The sequence below is a fragment of the Lipophrys pholis genome (assembly GCF_963383615.2).
Source record: "Lipophrys pholis genome assembly, chromosome: 15".
Taxonomy (NCBI): domain Eukaryota; kingdom Metazoa; phylum Chordata; class Actinopteri; order Blenniiformes; family Blenniidae; genus Lipophrys; species Lipophrys pholis.
The window spans coordinates 15832106-15856776 of record NC_137642.1 but is presented as its reverse complement, the minus strand read 5'-3'; the positions used below and the strand labels follow the sequence as shown (position 1 = coordinate 15856776).

Sequence of the window (24671 nt, the reverse complement as noted above, 5' to 3'; positions counted from 1 at the left end):
AGGGTTTTATGGTTACTTACATTGTTAACATATTTTTGGAATCAAACACTTTGAAATAATTCACATCAAATACAAATGCGAAACACAGTAGTTTGGGTGTTCTGGAATTCCTCTCTGCCCTCAGGCCTTCTCCGATCCAGGACAGCGCGTACAGCTGAGGTGCAGAAAACAAGCTTGAAGAAAAGTTTTTGTTTGTAACTTACCTCCAGCAAAAAAAACGTAGAAAAATCAAAATAAAACAACAACGTGCCTCATTTTCTATCTTGAAACTTTAAACAAGATTGGAAATGATTGTAAGAGCGTACATTCGGGTGTTTGTTACTCATTACTTAATGACACTTTAAGTGTCTTTTTAAATCTTGAATATATATCAGTGTGTGGACACTGTCCAGACGTTGTATTGTCCTTTTTTTCTAACTGAAAGGGTGCAAGTCAATATCAAAGCAGAAGCCTTTTCCCCCCTCTCGTTCTTCTTTAATATGAAGTGTAGACATTGTGAGTGGTTATTATGACTAACTCCAGGTTTGCACGTTTCCTGTGTTTTTAAGTCTTCAGTGTGAAAACACATGATGTTTGCTTTTGTTCAAGAAAAAGCCCTCTCATGTGTATATCTGTAACATGTATCACTGTGTGGACACACTGTGTGATTGTCATTAATAAATTTGTATCTATGAGGACATTTAAGTGTCTTTTTTTTTTTTTTTCATGAATGAAGTGGAGTCAAGTGCTACATGTGGACCTCTTATGTGTAAGTAAATCCCAGTGTGGATATCTTGAGTCTTTAGAGTGAATCAGTGTGTAGACACAATGTTCTATTGTAAGAAATAGTGAGTGGACATTTTTATTACCTGTGTGGACACCTGTGTTTTTCATTAATGATTTAGAGCCGATGTATGGACATTTAATGTCATATTTATTGATGAATATCTGTAAGTTTATTCAAATCCCCCATTTCATTCCTGAGTGTCGATATTTGATGCTTTTTGAACTTATGAATAATGCAAAACTTGTGTGAATGTAAATGTCCTTTTTTTCATGAATGAAGTCGAGTCTATTCCCCTTTAGTATTAACACATATGGACCTTTAGTGTGCAGATATTTTTCGTGCATTTCTACATCTTATGATATGAGCCCTGCGGAGCGCCGCTGACCCCCCCACCCCCGGTCCCCCAGGGGCCGCTCCTCCTGCGCTTGTCCCCGGCCTAAAGCTCACTTCCTGCCGGCCTGTGTCACTGGGGCTCCGGGCGGCACAGCGAAATGGCTGCATTCCTGCGAGCTCGTAAATATGTTGGCTGCGTGGTCCGTTTCTCCGACCGTGAACTGTAAAGCGGTGGAGTGAAGCGCTTGTGCAGACTTGAGGCGGACCCGCCGGACGAGCTGTCATGGTGGGTGACTCGTTGTTTTCTTTACTGTCGTTTTACAAACCGCGGCGGCAGCCCGCTAACGTGCTAACATGCTAACGCTAACGTCACCTGTCGTCCCCGCCACCTGAGCTCGTTTTTCTGCTCGGTCGTCGCCTTCGTTTCAGCCGGGAACGACTCGCGAAACCCCGACGGGGCTCACCCGAAACCCCAAACGCGACTGTACATGTGCGATATTCTCAGTTAGACTCTGTAATGTGTTGTTGTTTATCTGCGTTGGGGTTAACGTTAGCATTGCGCTGCGCGCGCGAGTTACGCGAGAGTGAAGTTTCTGTGACACGTAAACAGTGCTTTGTTTTAAGTTTAGTTTGCGAAAGCGTAATCTTCTGCTGCACATTTTATACACCGATTCATATTGGAGTCACAGTACTAAAGTCTGTTTTGGTTTAGTGAGCTAAAATGTCTCGTTCCACTGAACGTCAGTATTAATGTGATATAACATGTTTGATTCACCCCTCAAGGAAAAACACCAGCAAGTATTTAATCTAGCAGAGCTCATCTTTTTTAATTTAGACCAGAAAGATCAAACTTTAGTCCTGTTTAATCTGGGCTCATACATACATGTTTATAAATGTACAGTAATACCTAATCACACAGCACAAATGGATAACTATTATTAATGCTATATGTTGCGCCATAAGAAGTTTTGTAACTTTCACAAGTGCCATATATGTTTGTTCATGCAGGTCTGTCCATACCTGAATGGTTTGTCCCAAATAAACAGAACATAACGTATAGAAAACTGTAAATGACGTACAGTTGACCATGTTTTCATATTTTCGCTTTTTCGTTTTCTTAATTTCCAGCTGATCCTTCTTGATAAAACAGTAATAAATACTTTACCGTCTGTCTACAGGCTGACGAAAATGCTGATATCGGTGGTACGATTGAGGATGAAGATGAAAATTCAGATGACCCAAACCTCCAGGTGAGAGTATTTTCATGAAGACGTTATCATTTCTGACTTCCTGCCTGTGTTACTCTTATTAGATTTTTGTTGCAAGTGACTCTGATGGCGACACTTGCGGCACAAGTATTCAGAAGGTTTGCATAAAAGTGTCTAAAAACTAAACAGTAAAAAGTAATAGAATGATAAAGTGATAAGGTGCCACGGTACTCTTCTCCTCAGCTCAACACGTTGCTTTTTTACGGTTTAATTTAGCTCATGTGGTTTTCCCCTGTTGCTCCAGTTAACCATGAACAAGGCAAGTCCTCTTACACCACCCATTGTAAATCAATAAAAGGTTAGATAAACATTGTGGTCGTGTTGCGTTAACGACTGTCCGTAACTCACAAAGCTCACCTTTTTCTGTCTATTCTGATGTAGAACTGACTTGGATGAAGGCTTTTATTGCGCCACAGAAAAACGCAAATTGTTTACATCCAGTGAGAGGCTCAAAGCGGGGAAATTGTTTGACAATGTGACCTTAAAACAATGGTTACACCTTCTTTTTTAAGAATTGCCTCCCAAAAAAAGAAAAGGCTGCAGGCCCACTTTTCTCATCTCTGATTGCCAAATGCTGAAACACACATCTGCTGTCACGACCATTGAATTACAGGCACTTTCTTTCCATCAAGCATGAATAAGCGATCGTTCCTTTTGTATTTTTGTATAACACTTCAAATACATGTGGGAGATGAGTAGAAGTGCAGTATAAGCTGCAGCAGTACTCAATAGAACTTCCAAGTTCGTCTGACGATGATGAAGCTCACGTCTGTCCTGGATGTTTTGACTGAACTGCAGCACGAGCTCAACGCGTTCAGAGCTCAGTGGATGTCTGAACTCAAACCGAGCTGTGGACTGGGAGACCGACAGCTACGGGCCAAAGGTCAGAGGAGGACTCAAGAACATGCTCGGGAGGAGAAGGTAAGGGGTGAAACGACTTCCTCCACACATCCTTACTGTGTAATGCAGGTTTTTGAAAATTTGCGGCGCTGCTTAACGGCTGATGTGATTCTCTTCGCTCCTCAGGCCACAGAGCTGTTTCTGAGAGCCGTTCAGGAGGAGCAGAGTGGGGCTGTCTATGAAGGCACGTACAGGAGAGGTCACAAAAATCTGCATCAACCACCCAAAACACGTATTTGGGAGTTTGCAGTGTGGAAAATGGAACATTCTGAAACATTACTCAACTTGTGAGACGAGTGAATGAATGAATTCTGCAGTCATTGAGTGTGATTCATTATTGTGTGTGTGTGTGTGTGTTTGTGTGTGTGTGTGTGTGTGTGTGCGTGCGTGCGTGCGTGCGTGCGTGTTAAACCAATAAAAGTGATTGCACTGCTCAAAAATGTTGTTTTTTTAAAAATTCTGTTTTATTAAGTTTCTCGGTGGTTTCGTAATCTGTGTTTTTCTTGCAGCTATCAAATTCTATCGCATGGCGATGCAGCTTGTTCCTGACATTGAGTTCAAGATCAACTACAGCCGTCCTCCGGATGCAGACCGAGGTGGAGAAAACTAGTAAGCTGATTCCTTGAGCCCCTTAACACACATTAACTGATCGATAAAGACAGATCAGTGAGGTTGAGGGTAATTCCACAAATTAGCAATGAAATATTAAAGGTGAGCCAGAATGTAAGAAGGTTTGCGAGGTTTCTTGCCAGCTAAATATTTGGCTACAAGGACCTTCATTTAAATATTTGCTGAACCGGTCACACCAGCATGTTTTCAAAGTAAGAGCTGAGAAACATGGTGTCGTCGGTTTGTACCCGAGAAATACGGTCACTTCTCACATGTTTCCTCTCTGAAGCATGGAGGACAATGATACCGACGGGGACATTGAGGATCTACTTGCGTACTTTGAGCAGCAGCTCACACTGGAGAGCACTTTCCCAAAGATCTGCACTCCTGCGATCGATATGACTCAGGTTCACATTTCGGGTAAGTCTTTTCATCGTCGTGACACAAGTTTCTAGAGTTTGCGTTATTGTGGAAGTGATGATTTTCCTGCTTCGTATGATTGTAGCCTTGCCGCGTGAGATCTTGATGTACATATTCCGCTGGGTCGTGTCGAGTGATTTGGACATGCGGGCGCTGGAGCAGCTGTCGTTGGTCTGCCGAGGCTTTTACATGTGTGCAAGGTCAGCCTGGTGTGTTTTGTGGAGCAGTTAAATAAGAACTCTTGAGTTGGTTTTGTCTTTACATCAGCTCAAGCTTTATGATTATATGGTCAATAATGTGGTTTAACAAGCTTCTCATGCACACTGTTGTTCCACTTTCCCTGCAGGGATCCGGAGATTTGGCGTTCAGCCTGTTTAAAAGTGTGGGGGAGGAACGGCACCAAACTGGGACCCTTCAAATCCTGGAGGGAGATGTTCCTGCAAAGGCCCCGAGTCCGTTTTGATGGTAGTTCAATCTCATGTCAAGTGCATCTTCTGTTTCCTGTCAGAGGTTGAGACCCATACTGACATCTGCAGTATTATCACCATCAGGGCAGTGAAGTGAGAGGAGTTGCTCCGCAGTCAAATTCAGCTTAGGAGCTTCCTTTTAATAGACTTTACTGTTGAGTCTTCAAAACAGAACGTTAAAGAGCACAAACACAAAGTGCGCAAATAAAACGTCCTGTAAAGATTTGCTGAGTGGTTTATAATGTAACCATGGAGTCTGCAGTGAGATGGAGTTCACACCACATAAAGTGTGAATCTGCTTTCTTCCTTCCAGTTTGTCTCTTATATTTAATGACATTATGTCGCTGATGCGAGCGGTCAAACTGGTGAACGTTGAACTCCGTACATTTCATTTCCAACAGGTGTTTATATCAGCAAGACTTCATACATCCGCCAGGGCGAGGAGTCGCTGGATGGTTTTTACAGAGCTTGGCATCATGTGGAGTACTATCGGTAAATGTGTTTATGTATTTCTGATTGACCCATTTTGGAGATTATCCCAGCTGCATGTTGACACTGCGGTCACCCTCGCAGGTACCTCCGCTTCTTCGCCGATGGCCAAGTCGTCATGCTGACCACCCCCGAGGACCCGCTGAGCGTCGTGCCCCGCCTGCGCACCAAGAACACCAGGTCCTCCTGCTGTTTTATATAAAATCAATCCGGAACAAACAATACAGCGTGAACATTTAAAAAAAAAATAAAAAAAATAAAAATCACTTCATTGTTGAAGCTTGTCGTGTTTTCACAGAATGGATGCAGTGCTGTCGGGTCATTTCCGCCTGTCACAGGAGACAGACAATCAAACCAAAGTTTTTGCTGTTGTCAGCAAGAAAAAGGAGGAGGTAAGTGAAGGTTTTGGCCATTTCGGGAAAAGTTGGACACAACTGAACAGGAAAACAATAGATTGGATTTTTTTGTAATTATATATATATATATATATATATATACACATACATACAGAGGGTGTGCAGTATCTTTAAGAATCTAACCAGATCATGAGCTGAGCTTTTCATTTTTGTTTTTACAAGGGTCAAAAACAAATTAAAACCCATTCATTCTTTATTTACTTTTATCTTCAGAGACTATATGAATAAATCAAATGCATGTAATTACTGCTGAAACAATAATTACTGCAGCATCACTTCATCATTTCTATTTATGTTGTAATATAACAGAAGCAGTTGTAATTTGGACTTAATGAATCTTATTTGTTATTTTCATGTTAGTTAAAAAAGCTCAAGTTTTTATCAAGGAATTGAAGTAACGTTGTAACTTAAAAAAATTCCTGTGTTTTAAATGAATGTTGCAGGCGATCAGTCAGTCCCTGGATCATCTCAGAAGTTTGTTGTGTGTCCACAGAAAACATCCGAGTTTCAGAAGAACCGGTTCTACAGGAGAAACGCCGCCCAGGAGACCGAGCACAGCTTCCATGTGGGGCTGCATCTGTCCTCTAGGGGGCGCCAGAGTTTCAGTAAGCTGGTGTGGATCCACCACTCCTGCCATATCACGTACAAGTGAGTAAACACAAGGATGAACCCTTTCTTTTTTCTTCTACAGTAGACATGTTATCTGAAACTTTATTTTTTTTTTTTCAAACTGGGATTGTGTTTCCAGGCTGACGGGGGAAACCGTGGTCACTGCATTCGACCTGGACAGGATGTACACGCCCTTCTTCTTCGCACGTGTGAAGAGTTACACCGCTTTCTCTGAGCAGCCTCTTTAGGCTTCGCAGAAACCTGCACGCAATCCCACAGAGGCCGCCATTTAAACAAAACACCTAACGCACTTCGTCCCGTTCAATTCGTGCTGCCGCTGGATCGTGGTGTCGCTATCGGAACCCCGCTGTTACCTACACACACGCTTGCCATGTGTCAGGTCCACCTCATAGAATACTTCTTATTTTCTGATTTCAGAAATACGGTAATTTTCTGGAAGCTAAAATAATTAGCGCCATTTTTTGACCTGTTCCAAGCAATGATTGTTCATCCTGTTTTTGTTGTCATGGTGCACTTTCTTCCTCCAATAAACAGCGATGAACGAAGCTGCCGGTTTGACTCTCTCATAGGTTTTCTCGTTGCCTCGGGGCTGTAGGGAAACAAAGAGAACTGGCGGTGAAATCATTGCTATTGCCTTTTTCTATCACACCGTCTCATTGAAGAGACACTGCAGATGTGATTTCAGACCGCTACATCATTCGTCTTTCTGAGGGCACACGGATATAATCCACGTATTATATTTTCTGGGAACTGAGCAAGGACAGATCAAACAGGATTTGCAGAAGGGGAGTGGGCGGACAAATGAATTTGAAAGTTGTATTGGATTAGGCTCAAATAATACGTGGCCTGTCGATTCCCACTGTTGCTGGTTTCTGAAAGAAACTACAGTCTGATAGAAAATCCTGTGTGGCAACGGAACGCAAATCCTCAGGTTTGTTTCCAAACACCTTTTGCTGCGTTGGTGTGTCGAGTTCCTACGGGAGAAAACAAAGACTGGAGAGCAAGCAGAACAATAAAAAAAAGATTAATCAATTACTTGCACATCATCTGGAAAGTAAACTTTATAAACTACAATCAGATCTCGCATTTGAACTTCAGTAGAAGCAGATTTACAAATAAACTTTCTTTCCAGAGGCCTGACTCATCATTTTTCACTCAATACAAAACAGAAAGTCAACACATAGCCGTGGTTTTTCAGAGAAGTTAAATCAGGTTATTAGTTGGCAGCCACAGCGGTGCAGTGGTTTGCGCCCCTGGGTTGCATTTCAATGAAAGTTTTCTAAGAATGGAAAGCTGTGTTATTTTCCTGGTCTGAGCCAAACTGAAAACAAACTGGTTTTTACGCGGCTCCTGAATTGAGTTTGGCACCTCCATGTTAGAAGCACAAAGAGTCGGAGGCTGGTGTCAAATGTGCCTTCTGGTCTTAGAGCTTCACACGTGCCAGAGAAGAGTGGAAAAGGTCCGACCCCGACCTGTCTGCAGATCAATCACGTTTCTCCCCGATTTTCAAGTCTCAGGAGCAGGAGAGAAACGAATATACACGAAGGAGAACGTGTTTACAGTGACGTTTCGTACGTCGCTCGTCCGCCTCCTCCAAAACAATAAGTCAAATTACAAATTTATGGAAACTGGATCTGTGACGATGACTCAGCAGAAGCTCGTCTCACTTTCCGAACGCACAGGCAGCATTTTGTGCGGCAATCGGTTTTTTTTTTTAGAAAGGGGGGGGGGGGGGGAACAAATCCGGAAAACGACAAGTTTTAAAATCTTAGCTTTTTTAATTGTGTTACAGCGAGTAAAGCACAAGTCACCTTAGCTCAGATTTACCCATAATTCAGAAAAATATCTATTCGGTTTAGAAAATTTATAGCTCATTTACATACCTGAACATTTCCTTGGCCTTTCACCACATGTGAAGTAATGTACTGTTTATTTACAGTGCTCTTTGAAAAAAAAACAAAGTCCAACCTATTACATCCAGTGATACCAGTTTACTTCTACCCAGAGCAGCTGCAACAAAACTCAAGATGAAAATAACAGTAATACAATTGCACAGATTTCAAACAAACACTTATGGATCAAATCAACAGTATGTATCACTCAATTTTTTTTACCTTATTGTGGCAATTCAAATTGAAATCCACCAAGTTTGTCAATAAACGTCATCGTGCCAAACAAGTTTGCATCTTCTTTTGTTTTCCGAGACGTGGCAGCTGCAGTTCGAAAGGTTGAGGGGCCGTTCTGCATTATTAGATGCATCAATGTCCCAGTAGAAGTTACAGATGGTCAGATGGTTACGGAGGACTATTCACTGGGTCCCTCTTGTGCAAAGATCATTGACGCCCCAATTACACCAATTAGGGGCAGACAGCTGAAGCGGACGCTTTGTTCAGAGTCCCGCAGTAAACACACTGTTAAAAGGCTTTTAATTCCTAAACATCGCAGCGGATTGAAAGCGACAGCCAGCTCTCACGGGGTTGGCATGTTTTGGTAAAACTGATATATCCAACTACTTAATGAAAAGTTTTTTTTATCAATTTCAAGGGATTGATTTTGGTCGTGTGAACACACGCAGCACTCAATTTGGTCAAAAAAAAAAAAGATAAATCAAGTTGAATATTTTACAAATGAAAGGCTTTGTAACAAAGTAAATGGAGCAAATGTGAATTGTTATTTGCTTTCAGATACTTCACATCTCAGCAAACAGAGAAACAGAGCAAACAATTTAGTCCTCTAGTTGTTGGGAAAAGATCCCACTGGGACACTTTCTGAAATCTCTTGATTAGATTTACTTTTTTTTTCCTTTCCATTTTTCCAACGATTTCTGCTGCATTGACAGTAAATGTAGGTCATCTGTACAATGGTAATGACATGTCTCATTAAATTCAATGAGCTCTGTGGAGCAGCGCAGCTTGATGGGGGGGGATGGAGCCAGAACTACGAAGGTTTGTAAATACTAACTTAACGTCCGTTGTGACCAGTGTTTCCCGTATAGGCGCCTCGCAGAAATCTGACGACAAAAAACGTGAATATAATCAACATGGGGAAAAAAATCAAAAAAGCTGAATTAGTGGAAACGCAAATGAGTCCTTTCGTTCTTTTGAAGACGATTTGAGTCAGCATATGTTACCAGCTGGAATTGATAATTCAGGATGATTGATAAAGTAGGACCGTGGCTTGGCGGTTTCGGATCACGCTCTATCCAAGTCATTGGGCAAGGCACTTTACCCACATTGCCTCGTATGAATGGTGCGTGAACGTTGGTTGGTGGTCGGAGTAGGCGCGAAATGGCAGCCAGGCCTCTGTCAGCATGCGCCAGGTCACCACCGGTGTGACTGGTGGAGAGGTGTGATTGGTGTGAATGAATAATGGTTTCTCTATGCGCTTTGAGTCACCTCGGGAAAAAAAAAAAGCTCTATATAAATCCAAGCCATTTTTATTATTATTATTATTATTATTATTATTATTATAAGAATAGAAAAGATTGAGGCACAGGATTCTAACATGCATTACTACTAAATAAAGTAAAGAATGCTACATTTCCCTCTGGGATTAATGACGTATTTTAATTAGAAACCAAATCAAGGCACACTATTTATGAAGAACCCCAAGAACCCCTGTTATTTCCCAGGCAGTTTGTGTATTAAGGGTTTTGTATTGAATCTAAATGTACCTATTACACATGTCTGACAAGCTCCAGAAGCTGAGAAATTCAACACGAAAGGAAACCAGCTTCGTTAACGCCGTCTCTGAGCGCGACTTGAGTTAATGCAGCTTTTCCCTGCACGCAAGTGTAAATCCTACCGCTTCGCCGCGCATTATGCTTTGGTTATACTTTGGTTAGAGGGCTAATAGATCTGCACGATGCGATTCCCGCTGCCGCAACACATGAGCGCATCAGAACAAGACAAAAAAAAATAAAAAGAGCAATTATGCAACTGCATAGGTGGAGGTGAGATAAAAACATACGATGCTGGTTACACATTAAAGACTCATTTTTAATTGTTATGAGGTGGACGTTGATAAAACCTTGAGCCCGCCAACATGTCTACTGAAACCTTCATCTTTGGACTTTGGACTTGTGTGTGTGTGTGTGTGTGTGTGTGTGTGTGTGTGTGTGTGTGTGTGTGTGTGTGTGTGTGTGTGTGTGTGTGTGTGTGTGTGTGTGTGTGCTGGGAGCAACAAGCAAGCTTTTTGCTTTGGGGTGAATCACCTCTACATGGTGGGAAAGGCAATACTGTACAGTGTCGGCCATAATACAATAGTTTTGTAATTATGTTAGTTTAATGCTACGAGTACTACGATGTGCAAAATCATAAGAGAGTCTTCCAACATATGAGACTATGGCGCTTTTTTTTTTTCTTTTTTAAATCTAAAGTAAGTGCTGGACTACTCTAGATAGTAAGATACATTTACCTCCTAGCAGCATCAGCTAAAGCTCTACAGTGGGGAATCAGTGGTTCTCGTGGGTCAATCCACCCTCAGCTTCCTGGGTGTGTCAGCCGACGGCGTCCCGTTCGAGTGTCCGTTCGTCGACGGCAGGGAGCCGTTCTGGTGGTCTTTCTTTAACGAACCTCGGGCTTTCTTGTAAGTCTGGTGTGGGACAGAGACAGGCAGAAACAACATGTGATGTCACAAGCTTGCGCGCGAAGATATTTTGTTTGGAATTAGTGAAGTGCAGTTTGGACGACTTAAACTTCGGGTATTTGCGTCGATATTATAACTATATATACAAATGTATCAGTTTCTGAAGGTTAAAATTAACATGTTTTATCAAGTGAGAAAACCAAAATGTCTCTTTTGGTGGTAAATGTTGCAGAGCCTTCTGGAATAATGTGTTTGTCTCCCAATTTGTCCTCCACATAACTCGGAATTGATTTTCTCCCGGCGTGAATGTCACTTGGAAAGAATTTGACAGAACATCGTGAATGTTGGTGTACGTTAATGGAAAAATCCAGTATATCGATACGTTATTAAAATGTTTCTACTTTATTCTAAACAGGGTTAATAGTCTCAAAATTCCATCCATCCGGGAACCAACACTCTCATGACTTATAGAAAAAGAATCCATTATATTGATTTATAACAATTTTTTTCAGAGACTACTTTCAGCTGCAGATGAATGGTCATTCAGACTGTGAGTTTAACTACTTACAGCAGACAGGATGTGTGTGTGTGTCTGCTAATTTCAATAAGCCGAACATGTGATCGTCTGCTAAAAGTGCACCAAACTGATGGGTTCTGATCTACATCTGCTTACAAAGGCAGCGTTTGTTCAAAACAAACAAACCAAAAAATAAATAAATAAAAGAAGCAGGATTTGGAGAAAGCAAAGAGACGACTAACCTGTAAGTAAAAGTTGGAGAAGAGGATGATGAGCGTGAACATGTAACTTATTTGGAAACAGAGCCACCTGAGGGGGAAGCCACAGGGCCATATGACTGCACACGAGGTGTGATACACTGTTAGGAAGAACTGGATCTGTGGAGGAAACACAACACACACGCAGAGAGACAGACGGTCACACACACACACACACACACACTCATGGGTAATTTAGACTCAACAGATTGCTTCAGATGTTTTTTGTTTGGTTTAATGAGAGGACACCAAAGTAGGACGAACATGCAAACTCTGCACAGAAACGTCTGGACTCAAACCAGGTATATTACCACTGGGAAATGAGACTGCTCACCACTTTGATACTGTGTTAAATTTACAGTGGCATTCGTTGAGATTACATAGAAATAAGCTGGAATAGATAAAGATAATGTTATTTACAAAATAAGCAAACTTTTTTCAATTTCTTCAAATTTCACTTCACTGCAATTTAAAATGTGTTTATATTATTTTTCACTCCGCTATTTAGCAGATATGGCCGCAAGTTAGTTTGGGGCGTTTGCAGGATGTGCATTTAGACGGACAGTTTTTGAAAATATATATTCGCCCTTATAACAAAATAAGTAATAAAAACAGCATGAAAAGTATAGACATTTATATTTGTAATTACACTATTGGAAAGTGACAGAAGTTGCCCTTCTGTCCTCCCTTCTGTGCCGTATGGAGAAAACACAAAAACACAGCTTATTCCTGCTTCAATCACGGATACATTATTGCTATTACCACTTTGAAATTGCCTCACTATCAGATTTGGTTCCATTCACTGCGTTTAATGTTTTAGTGCAAACGAGCCACAGATCTGGGGTGTTCTATGAGCCCTCCTCACAGGAAGGATAACGCCGCACAGATTATTGCCTGAACTGCCCCCACAGGATGTATCCATGCAACCAGAGAGGCATAGCCACATCAAAATGGAATTGCACGTCGTTACACAGAGAAATCGAGAGAAAATGTGTTTGAGTGCGACACTGAGAGGCGAGAACCGACCAGCTGCAACTGTGTGATGTACTTCTTCCACCACAGGTACGGTCGAATGGCCGGAATGGACGAGAGGCCGTAGTAAGAGTACATCACCACATGGACGAAGGAGTTCAAGGAGGCACCGAAGTACGCTGAGAAGAAGAACACAGAGGGAGAGAGAGCGAGAGAGAGAGAGAGAGAGAGAGAACAGTGAGCTTCAGCCGGTAGTTTATCTGCTAAAGCTCTGAGAACAAGAAACCTTCCATTACAAACCACTGATGATACAGTGATAATCTGATGAATGATTAAAGGTGCTGAAATTAGAGTTGAGGGTAAAGGAAAAAAAACAACTAAGTACTTTGTGAAAAATACACAATACTAGAACTTTAAAATAAACCATTGTGATTTAGTATCACCTGCTGACTGAGTTGAATAACAAACAACAGGATTGAGGCGCATGATTACGTTTTGTTTAAGGTCAAATAAAAAGACTAATGTTAGGATCGTCAATCATAAACATCTTTTTTTTACACTCTCAGGTTTTAAATTAAAGTGATTTTTTTAAACTTTTTCCCATTTGTCTCGATGAAGCTGAGTGAAAATCAAAGAGGAAGACCCCTGGCTGTCTAAATTTGACTTCTTATGGTGAAATCACTCTAGCAGTTATGAAATAACAACTCTTATTATCTATTATCTATTCAAAAGGCGGAATTCAGTAATTTTGTGATTGCCTTTAAAAACTTTTTAACTTCATTTAGTTTGCCAAAGACAAATCTTTTTCAGTTTAAATCATAAGCAGAGGGTTTATAAAATGTGGCTCTAATGGAAGTTTATGGTACAAATCTTTTAGTTAACAGATCTAATTAGATCTAGTGTACATCCGATACACCATCATTTGCAGCCTTATGTTTCATCCCGTCACAAAACGGCTCCAGATTTCGTTGCACGCCGAAGCAGCACTCAAGGCAAAAAAAAACAAAAAAAACACGTGACTTTGTGTCCTTTTCGACTTGGCGAAGAAAACAGGCTAATGGCTTTAACATTAGCACACTTGAATTATTCAGCTCGATGCCAGGCCAAACGGTGAAATGTGGTGAGTCGAGCAGCGGCGTGTGAAACACTCACAATGGCCCGCAGGTATGTAGTTCATGACGAACCACCAGATATTCAGCATGCTGGCGTGGTGGTAGATGTGAAGAAAGGTGATCTGGTGATTGTTCTTTCGTAGAATGAAGAAAAAAGTGTCCATGAACTCGATGAACTTGGAGAAATAGTACCACCACAGTGCGTTTATGACCTGAGGACGAATGGCAGGAGGACAAGACACAACACCGGCATCAGACTTTAGGCTCAGAGTGAGACCAGACGGGACTTGGAGGCGATAAGCAGCCAGGGAGTCCAGGGAAAATCATTAAAAGGGCTGAGATCTCCTTCACGGTGACACACTGATACAACTTTACATTTAACGCCGGCAGAACTGCAGAGCTGTGCACATTTCACTTTAACTCAGTTCACCTCCACTGAAGGTACACTGCAGAGTATTTATGATAACGAGAGTCAGATTAAACTGCCCCCCTTGTCTCTCAAGTGGATTTATTTGCCCATAGTTATCCAAACAGGGGAGTCTGGGAAAAAAAAAAAAATACATTCAATGTCAATATTACATATAATATGTCCACAATATAGAGAGTGCTGTTTATTCCTGCAATAAATGCAAATTATTATCTTGAGTTAAAACTGTGATAAAGAGGCAGTCGAAAAATAAAAAAATTAAAAAACCCAGAGAGTGACCCTTGCAAATACTGCACTGTACAGGTCCCACTGACCTTTTTGTCCACCTCGGGTTCACCGTGGATGTCCTGGCAGTAGAAGCTGTAGTCGCCCGGCCACACCGCGGAGACGAGCTGCACACAAAGCCATGAGGACGAATGATAAAGGTGCATTTTACCACACACACACACACACACACACAAAAACACACACAAACAAACACAGACTCCACAGTACAAACGTAAAAGAGAAATAATAATAAGGAGTCAATGTGACCTTCTGGTTTCTACAAAGACAAAATTCAGGCCCAAATAAATGCACAGACAGCAAGAGAGATAAGCAGATTTAATGTCTCATTCCTGCCGTGCCAGGTCGTGATGACCGATCTTTAGCCGCTGACGGTAGCTTTAAAGATTTAATCTAAATAAAAGGGAATGTTTAAAGGTCCTCCGCTCAATGTTTCTTATCAGGGAACGTGCTGGAAGCTGTTTGATGGAATGATATTTTGCTTTTCTCCATGAATTTAGAAGGGAATACTTGGAAATGGACTTCCCTTCCACTTTTATTTAAAAATTGATTTCAACACATTTCTTGAATTGGTTATGGAGTGTGTTTGAAAAGCAGTGAACGAGTTAAGGTTATGCAAAACCGCACGTCAGCTGCAAAACTTGCATAACAGTCCCAGATCTCTCAGATCACCTGGGACGAGTCTGCTTACTGTCCCAAGAGGACAAACTGAACAAGCACATTATCATTTTTCTAAATCAAATCTGCTCGCCACGGTCCAACCGTTTTTGACTAGATTAAATTAAGATTATTCGCTGAACTCCAACATGAACGTGTCTTTATGGTTTTTCTTACGGCTTTTTTTCCCCCTCTTTCTTACTTTGAGTGTCTCTTTAAGGAATAAATCTTCAAATGTGCGTTTACGCCGTAGCTCACTGCTGATTCACCAGATCAATATAGATCTGCTGTCTTTGTCTGCTCCCGTAAAAAGGCTTCAGTGACGCATGCTGGAGCCAAGAAACAGCCATTACTTATGAACTAGGAACACGGTCATTGTTTTCAAACATTAAGTTATTGTTTTCGTGTACGCACAAATATAAACTTTCTTTTTTTTTTTTTTTTAAAGCCCACAGTCTGAGTCACCGCTATTGCAGTGCGCACATAAAAATTAATCTCAGTGATTAGCCAGCGCTCCCTGGAAAGTTGTCAAAGAGCAAAGCTGCCCTGTACTTTGATTCACATCAGGTGGTATTGATTTTGGACTGCCAAAAGTTCACCCCGTGGCTGGGGCATTGTCCGAGTGCAGGGTTTAATGAATCCCACTGGGGGCTTACGCAATGCAGAGGGAAAGACAAGGGGCTTGTTCTGCCAGCTGAATGAAGAGAGGAGGAAACAGATAGTCACACATATGCAAAAAAAACAACCCATGTGAGACATCGCTGAACACAAAACTTCACAAACTATCGGCCGGTTTCAGCTCGAAAACTGTGCAAACTTTCCAAGTATGAATGCCTCTCCAGGTTTGTTTGCAGCAACGCATCTATTCAATGCAGCTCCTTCGTCGGCTCTTTGTGAAAAAAAAAGCCGTTTCCCAAGCAAACAGGCGAGGGCTGTGCTGACGTCGGCAAGGGATTCGGACGTCTGAAACACCGAGCGTGTCGAGTTCAGGCTGCGTGGCTCGCTCTCTCCCAGACAGCAGCGTCTGGTTCAAGGCAGCCACATGTCTCGTGTCTAATCAGAGTCAAGAGTTGAAGAAAGTAGTTTACCGTTTACTTGCAGACTCCGATGAGGACACTGATATCACTTTAAGAAAAAAACGGGCCCGTTTGAAAAGTAAACCCAAGATTAAACAACGTGAGCCTTTCAACCATTGAGCAGTCGGTTCAAATTCAAAGGAAGTTTTTGACAATTTCCATTTTGTGATTGTCACATGATAAGATTGACATCTGTAGCCAAACCGGCTCGTTTGTATTATAATAGCAACAAGATTGTAGAAGCGTAAAACTCACTAATAGAATTACATTCTTTTATTTTATTCACTACACAATCTGTGGGACAAATCGGCCTAATTTTATGGATTAGGTGTTACAATAATTCTATTTCTACAGTGGCTTCAGCTCTCGGGGTTGAAAAAAGTTGGCGTACCACAGCTTTGCGTTTTTACACTTTTCCGATGGAATAGCCTCGTGTGACGACGACAGTGTTTCCCACAGGATTTTGTGTGACCGGTTGGTGAACCCTGCTTGACCGCTCTACATTGTCGGTGACGAGTTCATCCTTCATTTCCAAGCAATTTCCAACAGTGTTCATGTACAGTCGATGCTTTTATTAATCAACCATAGTTTTCTTTCATTGTCACTCAACTCTAAGAGGACAGTGGGAAAGCTGACGGTTATTTTTAATTTTTTTTACTTAAGCCTGGCACACACTACAGGATTTTTAATCAGGATCAGGAGAACACACACTTGATGATCACAAAAGACGGCTCGCACAAGAGCTTCCTCTTCTGACCTGATGACGTGCGGCGTGTCTGCAGAGCTCACCGCACACTGACCGACCCTTCAGCAGAGTGTCAGGCTCTGCACCAAATACTTTTAGAAAACTACGTATATAGGTCTGTGTTCGTCACGCTCAATATTCCAAATCTCGCGTAGTCAAACGTGACACACACGCCCCCTGCTGCTCGGAGCAGAACGCACACTACAGGATGTCTCGTCGCAAATATTGAACACGTTCATTATCTACGATCTCTCCTTCCCAGACCTTCCGAGTGGATCGGACCCCGACAAAATCACTCAACGATCTTTTTGTTTTTTTTCCCAGGCATTCAATTATCCTATAGTGTGTGCCGACCTTTAGTTCTTAACAAGACAATCTCTCTCTGTGTGATTCATGATCAGTCGCCTCCGTGATTTTACAGTAATTGCCCGAACCTACTTCAAGGTATTTTCTCAGTCTTCTGCTCACCTCATAGAACATGTAGAAGGACAAAAGTGTGACGCCCAGATTGTAGAGCAGCATGAGGCCTCTGCAGGAGTACGGCTGTCTGTGCTTCATGTACTTGGGTCCCATCCACACAATCAGAAGGTACACGACTGTGAGGGCAAAGGTCGGGAGGTAGTTGTCGAGCAGCAGTAACCCCCGCACTCGAGAATCTGGAAGAGGCAGTTTTACAGACATGAAGGCGGCATGGTGGCAAACAGCAAACGGTACCGGGAGCTTTTGCTATTTGACGTTTGGGACGAACAAATAACTTCACTAAGCTTTATTTTTTATGCAAACACGAATGCTCTGCTCAGGATGAGCGAGAACCACAAGACTACCTTCAACGTCCTCTTACCTCTGGGGCCCATCCATGACTCGATGAAAGTGTTCAGTTTCTGGTTGAAGGTCTCCATTTGTCACCTAAAACATGAGGAAATGTAATCACATTCAGTACACATTTCACCCTTGAATAATATTGGAAATGTAAGTGGTAAATCTGAATAATTGCATGTTTTTGGATTACGGGTGATGCACATATTATTTTGGTAAGCCAACAGTGAAGTTCAATAAAAATCTGTGTTTCTGGTCCACTGTGCTGCATATTTTAGAGATCGCTCTGCTCCATGAATGAATGATAGCCTGCAAATGATCCATTCAGTAAAATTAGGCGTCTTTGAACAGGGAGCCGTCTAAAACCTGGACGTCCCCAGGTATCACTGGGTGGGGATCAGAGTCAACCTTGAAATCAAGTCTGCATATAGAAATGGCCAGTTGTTGGTATTCTTGAGGGAAACAGTGTCATTGTAAACGAATTTCACTTCTGCTGGAGTCTTCTATTTTCTCCTCCTGCTCCACACAGCAGTTCAGTCGGCAGCGATAATTCAAGCGGTCATTTAAGTTGCCACTCACCATTAAAACAGACTGAAGAAAAGGGACAGGACGTCCCCTGAGGATCAAGGTTGGGAAGGATTGGCAATTTATAGCGGAAGAAGGTGAAAACTGTTACAACAACGTGCAACCTAAAATTGTGCGTTAGGTACATGCTGAAATAACCTCTTCACTTCAGCTCAAACTCTTTTATCTGCCACGATGTGTGTGTGTGTGTGTGTGTGTGTGTGTTTATACACCAGTTTGTAGCTCGCTCCAAAACCCCATGCACTGATTAATACTCTTCATCCCTCTTGTTCTCTCTGCAGGTGTGTACACAGTACGCCTACAACTCTATTCAGTTGATACTGCTGTGTATTGATTCTCTCAGGTTGTTAAAGGCAATCAGCTTGTCGGACGTGTGTATTCATTGGCCTTAATGTGCTCCAGAAATAATAATCGCAAGGCCCCATCTGGCTCAGGCAGCACGGTTACATTTTATTTCATAAACTTTTTTTGATATTGTGGCAGTCCAGCATCTGTTGATCACTGATCCCTTTCTCACTGCTTCACACAAAAATTTAATTAAATTTTGTTTGTATAGCGCCAATTAAAACACCGTCCAACAACACACTGCTGGTGCAGCTGAGATTTTTTATTCCTTAAAAGTATATGCCACATACAGTATAAATTTAGGTCCCCTTGCTGCTATTGAGAGCCGCCCTTCCATGTGAAGCAGACGGCTTTCAGAGATTCAGCGGGACATTTTTTCCATATATGCTGAAGAAGTTATTATTACCAGTTCTCCAGCATGTTTATACAACGATACGAAAGTTTCTTCAGAAAGCATACTGACTGCTGCATCAGCTTGTGTTTTTTTTACATTTGAGGGTACTGGACGAAGATGTAGCAACCCTTTAATGGAAAAAGACAAACAAATGTTTTTTTTAAATCTTCTTGTTGTCTATGCATATTCTAATTTGTCTATTTAGGAGGCACCTCAAAGGAATCGATTCGGGTCAGTTGAACTCGGTCACGTGTCTTGGAAGATCTAAGTGGCTTCAGCAGTTCGTTCTGTTCACCTTTTTTTTTTTTTTTATATAGCTGTTGTGATTGCTCACAGATCTCTGAAGAACCACCCAACATTTAAGACCACCAGCTACTGAAGTGAATTTTTTTTTTTTTTTTTTTAAGATCTAATGTTTATTTGCAAGTCATTTTTTCCACTCGCTTTTCACATTCATCATCGCTCTGGATGTATTTGCACATTCGTGCAGGCCTTTATATTGTTTGCATGACACTGCCGTGCTAAAAAGCCTTCTTACTGCCGTAGAGATTGCGAGGTGTGTGCGTTCCTTATGTCTCAGCGACGTCAGAGAAGGCTGCACCCCTGGACTGCCTCCACACCCGCGTGAGCAGCTGGAAACACCTCGGGAGACCAAACATGTCCTCTGCGTGTGCGCGCTTACCATTACAGGATATTGGAGTTGTTTCACCCGAGTTGTTTACTCCTTTGCATTGCCAAACAAAAGTAAACACACATGATATGTAAAGCTGAACTTGACTTTTGAAAAGAGTACACTTCAAGTAGTGTTTGAGCAAAGTTGAAGCAGTCTCCACAGCCTCACCTTGAACTGAATAGAAACATGAGAAAATCTATCAAATTTACCTGAGCTTCACTATTCAATAGACTTACAGCTCTTATATATACAGTCACAGGATCCTGAAATACGATAACGAAGCTGAGGTTGCAAACCGGTGACTTTGCTTTCAATATTTTAACGTCATGCAAAGGACCTCCCATTTAATAAAGACAGAAACATGTGAAACGCTGCACACTGAATTGCCAGAAAAGGCATGTGCATTTACCCATAATAATCACTTATCTGCAGGAACTAAATATGGCTTATTCTGATCAACCCCGCTTCACTAATATCCTTGCTCTGATTATCAGAGATGCATTAGGCTGCACCAAAACATGATAATCTGCGAGGCTTTAATCGGAGCAGGCTGAGCCACAACATGAGAGCATGAGAGCGGCCAGGCGGGGAGCTTTTGCTTTGGTCGCAGGCTGCTATCGTGCAAAATCGAACAATTAAAGAAAGAGCAGGATGTTTCCCCCAGACTGATGCATCATCTGGACTTTGGTCTACAATGCCCTGTGACTTCATCACTGCAGCTGATAGTGATTTATTCAGTCCATCGCGCTGCAACAGTCAGGGTCAGGCGACGTGACGATATATATCATGCCATGTTGTAAGTTTGTCTCTCGCCAGAGGTTTTGTAAGCCAGGTTATGTGTCCGTTTGAGATATCCAGGCGATCTAAGGGGAGAATTATTGTGTATAAATGGCGTGTACAGTCGTTTAAGCTTTAAAAAGTAAAAAGAAAAGAGAAAGCATAACATTAGAAGGTTCAAATGTCCAAGTATTGAAATAAGTGTTCGATAAAGGGTGAAGCCAAGGCTTCTGAAAGTGTGGGAGGATGACTGCAGGGACAATCAACCTCAGGCAATCCTGCCACAGTTTGGCACACGACAGTATAACCATTGGCACTCTGGCAGAAGCCGATCTTTGAATATCAGCCATCACTCACTGAACCAGCTTTTCAGTCACTTTCATTTCATTGCATTTTTTTTTTTCCTTCATTAAAACTAACCGGATTCCCCTTAAACTCCCATGACAGGATATTATAGTGTATGAATATGTGACTGTTCAGTTAAGCCCTTAAAATATTCAAGTGGTTGTTTAGATGCAAAATAAGTCTTTCTTTCTTGATATTTACTTGCAGGGCAATGTTTTGAACAAGCTATTGAATGCAGTGCTCAGTGATGTCATCCATGCATATATCCACTGAACAAACAAACAAACAAACAAACAAACAAACAAAAAAATGTAAATGAGGAGAAACTATTGATTAGTTGCAGCCTCATCCAACACTTCATGTTGTTTTTATCAGGACACACTCGCAGACAGGAGGAGCTCGTGCTGTCACTCCACATTGACAGTGTTGCTGACCCCTGATTTACTGCATCTTATCTCGCTGTACAACATTACTTCACTGGACCCAGATGATTATGGAAAGTGAGGACAAACATTCTAGAAGTTTCCTAGAGACACACACACGGTCTGCTCCTCCACAAGCACCCCCCCCCCCCCAAAAAAAAACAACCAGCATCCAAAACTTTTCCTCAGCTCTCTCTCACTCACACACACACACACACACACACACACACACACACACACACACACACACACACACACACACACACACACACACACACACACACACACACACACACACACAAGTTGGTCCCAGTGTTGACCAGCGCATAAATATGCTGCAGCAGTCTGCAGAACTACGTGCAAAAGCTGCGAGTGCATGGCCAATAATGCAGGATTTCCTCCCAAAATCGGGTTACTGGAGTGTATTTGCAGCAACAACAATGCACGATCACGTCAACGTAATCCAACATGCACAAAAAGAAAGTATGAGAGCTTGCGTTAATCTAATTGAAACTTTCTATTCATGGCGGAAACTTCCAGAGAGGAATTAATTAACATAAATAAGCAGCAGACTTTTCCCCCCCCATCCTGCCGATCAACCGGGAAAACAGTTATAGGGAGAGGTCACTGCTCCGGTAACGACCAAACTCTCTCCCACATCCAGACCCACATCCAATTCCAGTCCACATCTAGTCTATCTCCAGTCCACATCTAGTCTATCTCCAGTCCACATCCAGTTCAATTCCAGTCCACATCCAGTCCAGCAACAGGAATGAAGCTTACCATAAAGCCCTGCCGCCGTGCGGTGGTCAGACCGAGGAGGGACGGTGAGTCTGGCGGAGCAGATGCAGCTGAGAGCCGCTGACTGTGTAACCTTGGCCGGCTGGCTGCTGTGTGTGTGTGTGTGTGTGTACGTGTGTGTACGTGTGTGTGTGTGAGCACAATGTGCAGCCTTGTGGCTGAGTGGAAAATAGTGGGAGGACCATGCAGGCTGGCCCATTGCCCTGCAGGAGGGTTAGAGCCACGAGGTGACCCGGTGTGTTGCAGCGGCAGCCACAGAGATGACACCCAGCAGTCCTCTGTCCTTCATGTCATTCAGAACACCTTCTACATCTGTTCTCTCTTTCTCTCTCCGGGCTGACACTTTTCACTCAAATCAAACCTGAAAGTTGCAGCGACAAGCAGAAAATACAAGTTAAATCTTGTATTTAACCCCCCCTCACCTGAGGTTCAGTTTACTACAATGTTCCAAGTGACAACGAGTCGTTTATTTTAGAAAAGTTGAGCGTTTGTGCAGCAAAGTTCTGAAAAAGATCTCTGTTTGCACGACACATAAACGCTTAAAACGATGTAGTTAGCGCGCCAGACCACAAGGTGGCGATCTTGCTGGTTTGTGTGAGGAAACCACACACACACACATGCAAGCAGAGAACAATAGGCTATCCATGTTAAGACAGGCCAGGGCACTGACATTTGATGGACAGATGGAGAATTGGACGCTATCAGGGGTGAGTCTCAACTATAAAACTCCCAATATGGACTATAAAGCGAGGATACGGACATGGCACCACGGAAGGCGCCAGATTTGTCACTCGCCCATGAGCAGAAGGACTATTTACCACGGCGGTGATGCACATTGCAGGGGCTCTGAGCACCATTGTCGCGTAAACGGTCACACAAAACGTGACAACATTTTTTTACAGTTTCACCCGTTGTGGTGTAAACGGGGCCTGAGCTTCACCATAAACAAAGCTGAAGGGTCACATGCAAATATCGCACTAATTATTATTATTATTATTATCAGCTGTACAAATTGTAGTTGTGCTATTCACGCCATACTTTTATTTTTATTTCATTCATTGACAAAAATCAACCATTTAAAACAAAAGTTTCCAAAGTTTTGAATCTTCTTCTTCTTTGAACTTGTCATAATATAAAAATTTTCATTTTTAGAGTTTTGCCACCTTTTTCACTCAACAAGTTTACAAGGTATTTCAATAAAAAATACTAAAATATTAAAGCTCTTGGGGACCCTCTAGTGGTCAACGGTGCCCTATGCACCCACATATATTGCATAATGCGTTTTAAGTGTTACATTAATGTCCTTTCACCAAAGCTTATTTCATAATTATGTTACACAATTGTTTTGTTTTTTTATCACACTGGTAAAAGTCCCCCTGACCCCTCCAAGGAGGCCCAAACCACATTTCATTTTTATCTTTATCAAAGTGAGTTTTACAGCAGGTCACAAGTCAAGTGACAGGGTGATTGTTACAGAGAAGACAAGACTGGAGTTGAAAGGTAAATGAAATGTTAATGGGTCAAAGGTAATTCAAGTTATTCAATGCAGCTTAATTTGAAGGGTTTGTCCAAAAGATATAAACGTACCTGAACCAATATGTATATATAATGCTCATTATTGTTTATAGTATTTTACCCACGGTTAAAAATGGTGTTTATTTGAATTACACGGCATACGAGCATTACTAACTTTCTAATGAGAGACGATTTGTGAAAGAGTCCTAGAATATAATGAAATCATATATCGCTGTAAATATTTACTTTCAGACAGTCAAACTGTGGAAACTCATTTTCTGGCTCTAAACCCCTTTATTTTATTTGTAGAGTTCATGAGTGTGAACTTTTACATTCAACCGTGACTTCAGCATGAACATTCACGGGTCTTTGTCGTGTGGACGTTTATTAATAGCAAATATGAAATGTTGACAAAAGCCCATTCAATACATTTTTAATGGAGAGTAGTCACGCTTTGTGCTTACGGTGATGACTGTGCGCTCCCAGAATAAATTAATATTTACATCTGCAGGCCTCTCACCTCGTGTGTTTTCACCTAAACATGCCAGGGTTACAAATCCATTCCTCAGAAAAAGCATGAGCTCACAGCGACTGAAGGGGCAATGACTCACACAGAATCTGCAGGGCGTCAGATTAAGTGTGGGTATTGAATATTACACGTCACCAGCTCCACATTTTCATTGTTTGATTTTCTACATTAAAAGTTCAACCTTTTAATGTCACAGTGCAAATCGATTTAACAAACGTATGACTATATTCTGGAACGTGTTACCTTTTGAGGAAAAAAAACTCCTTTGTTATAGAGCAGACACTGTAAATGTATTACAGCCCGTTATCATCATGAAGCTTCGCTCTATAAATCCAAAGTACTAAATATCAATGTCTCTTCTTGCTTCAGGTTGAGCTGCTACAAACTAGTGAACAATTAAAATACAGAAACCTTTATATTGTAGAACAGTGCAACGTTTTCTCATGGAGTCATTCAGAATCACCATCAATCAGGCAAAAGTAGAGTTTTCTACAACTTTTCTTGTCTCGGTGTTAAAATGTTGAACCCTTTTTGAT

At 41.8% G+C, this 24671-nt stretch overlaps 2 protein-coding genes across 5 annotated transcripts; one reads left to right on the top strand and one right to left on the bottom strand.

Moving 5' to 3' along the window:
* Positions 1 to 1196: 1196 nt before the first annotated feature.
* fbxo9 (F-box protein 9) lies at positions 1197 to 6841 on the top strand. Of its 2 annotated transcripts, none has more exons than XM_080482243.1 (13): positions 1197 to 1385; positions 2278 to 2349; positions 3166 to 3288; positions 3394 to 3451; positions 3777 to 3876; positions 4166 to 4296; positions 4382 to 4496; positions 4643 to 4761; positions 5165 to 5255; positions 5337 to 5432; positions 5551 to 5644; positions 6162 to 6316; positions 6417 to 6841. In XM_080482243.1, exons 1-13 carry the CDS (start codon positions 1383 to 1385, stop codon positions 6523 to 6525), a joined length of 1266 nt encoding a protein of 421 aa, XP_080338369.1. In that variant the 5' UTR covers positions 1197 to 1382; the 3' UTR covers positions 6526 to 6841. The 2 variants fall into 2 exon arrangements, with proteins under 2 accessions (XP_080338369.1, XP_080338368.1); XM_080482242.1 differs by having other exon boundaries at positions 1216 to 1385; positions 4382 to 4505.
* Positions 6354 to 22226, bottom strand: elovl5 (ELOVL fatty acid elongase 5). 3 transcript variants are annotated; one of them, XR_013936083.1, is made up of 9 exons: positions 22074 to 22226; positions 17775 to 17839; positions 17402 to 17589; positions 14485 to 14562; positions 13784 to 13955; positions 12686 to 12810; positions 11645 to 11779; positions 10715 to 10891; positions 6354 to 6887 (listed from the first exon to the last, which is right to left on the bottom strand). XR_013936083.1 is itself a non-coding variant. In XM_080482244.1 (8 exons), the coding sequence occupies exons 2-8, from the start codon at positions 17830 to 17832 to the stop codon at positions 10769 to 10771; spliced, it is 879 nt and encodes a 292-aa protein (XP_080338370.1). In that variant the 5' UTR covers positions 17833 to 17839; positions 22074 to 22226; the 3' UTR covers positions 10278 to 10768. The 3 variants fall into 3 exon arrangements, 1 of the variants encoding a protein (XP_080338370.1); XR_013936084.1 differs by lacking the exon at positions 6354 to 6887 and adding an exon at positions 8060 to 9308; XM_080482244.1 differs by lacking the exon at positions 6354 to 6887 and having other exon boundaries at positions 10278 to 10891.
* Between the last annotated feature and the right edge of the window lie 2445 nt (positions 22227 to 24671).

Excerpts from the sequence above, each read along its gene's own strand:
- fbxo9 (XM_080482242.1), top strand. Across the intron at positions 4,297-4,381 it reads GACTCAGGTTCACATTTCGG|CCTTGCCGCGTGAGATCTTG; the intron begins GTAAGTCTTTTC and ends GTATGATTGTAG. Across the intron at positions 6,317-6,416 it reads TCCTGCCATATCACGTACAA|GCTGACGGGGGAAACCGTGG; the intron begins GTGAGTAAACAC and ends TTGTGTTTCCAG.
- elovl5 (XM_080482244.1), bottom strand. The coding sequence starts at position 17,832 with ATGGAGACCTTCAACCAGAAACTGAACACTTTCATCGAGTCATGGATG. Across the intron at positions 17,590-17,774 it reads GTCATGGATGGGCCCCAGAG|ATTCTCGAGTGCGGGGGTTA; the intron begins GTAAGAGGACGT and ends TGCCTCTTCCAG. Across the intron at positions 11,780-12,685 it reads ACATCACACAGTTGCAGCTG|ATCCAGTTCTTCCTAACAGT; the intron begins GTCGGTTCTCGC and ends TTTCCTCCACAG.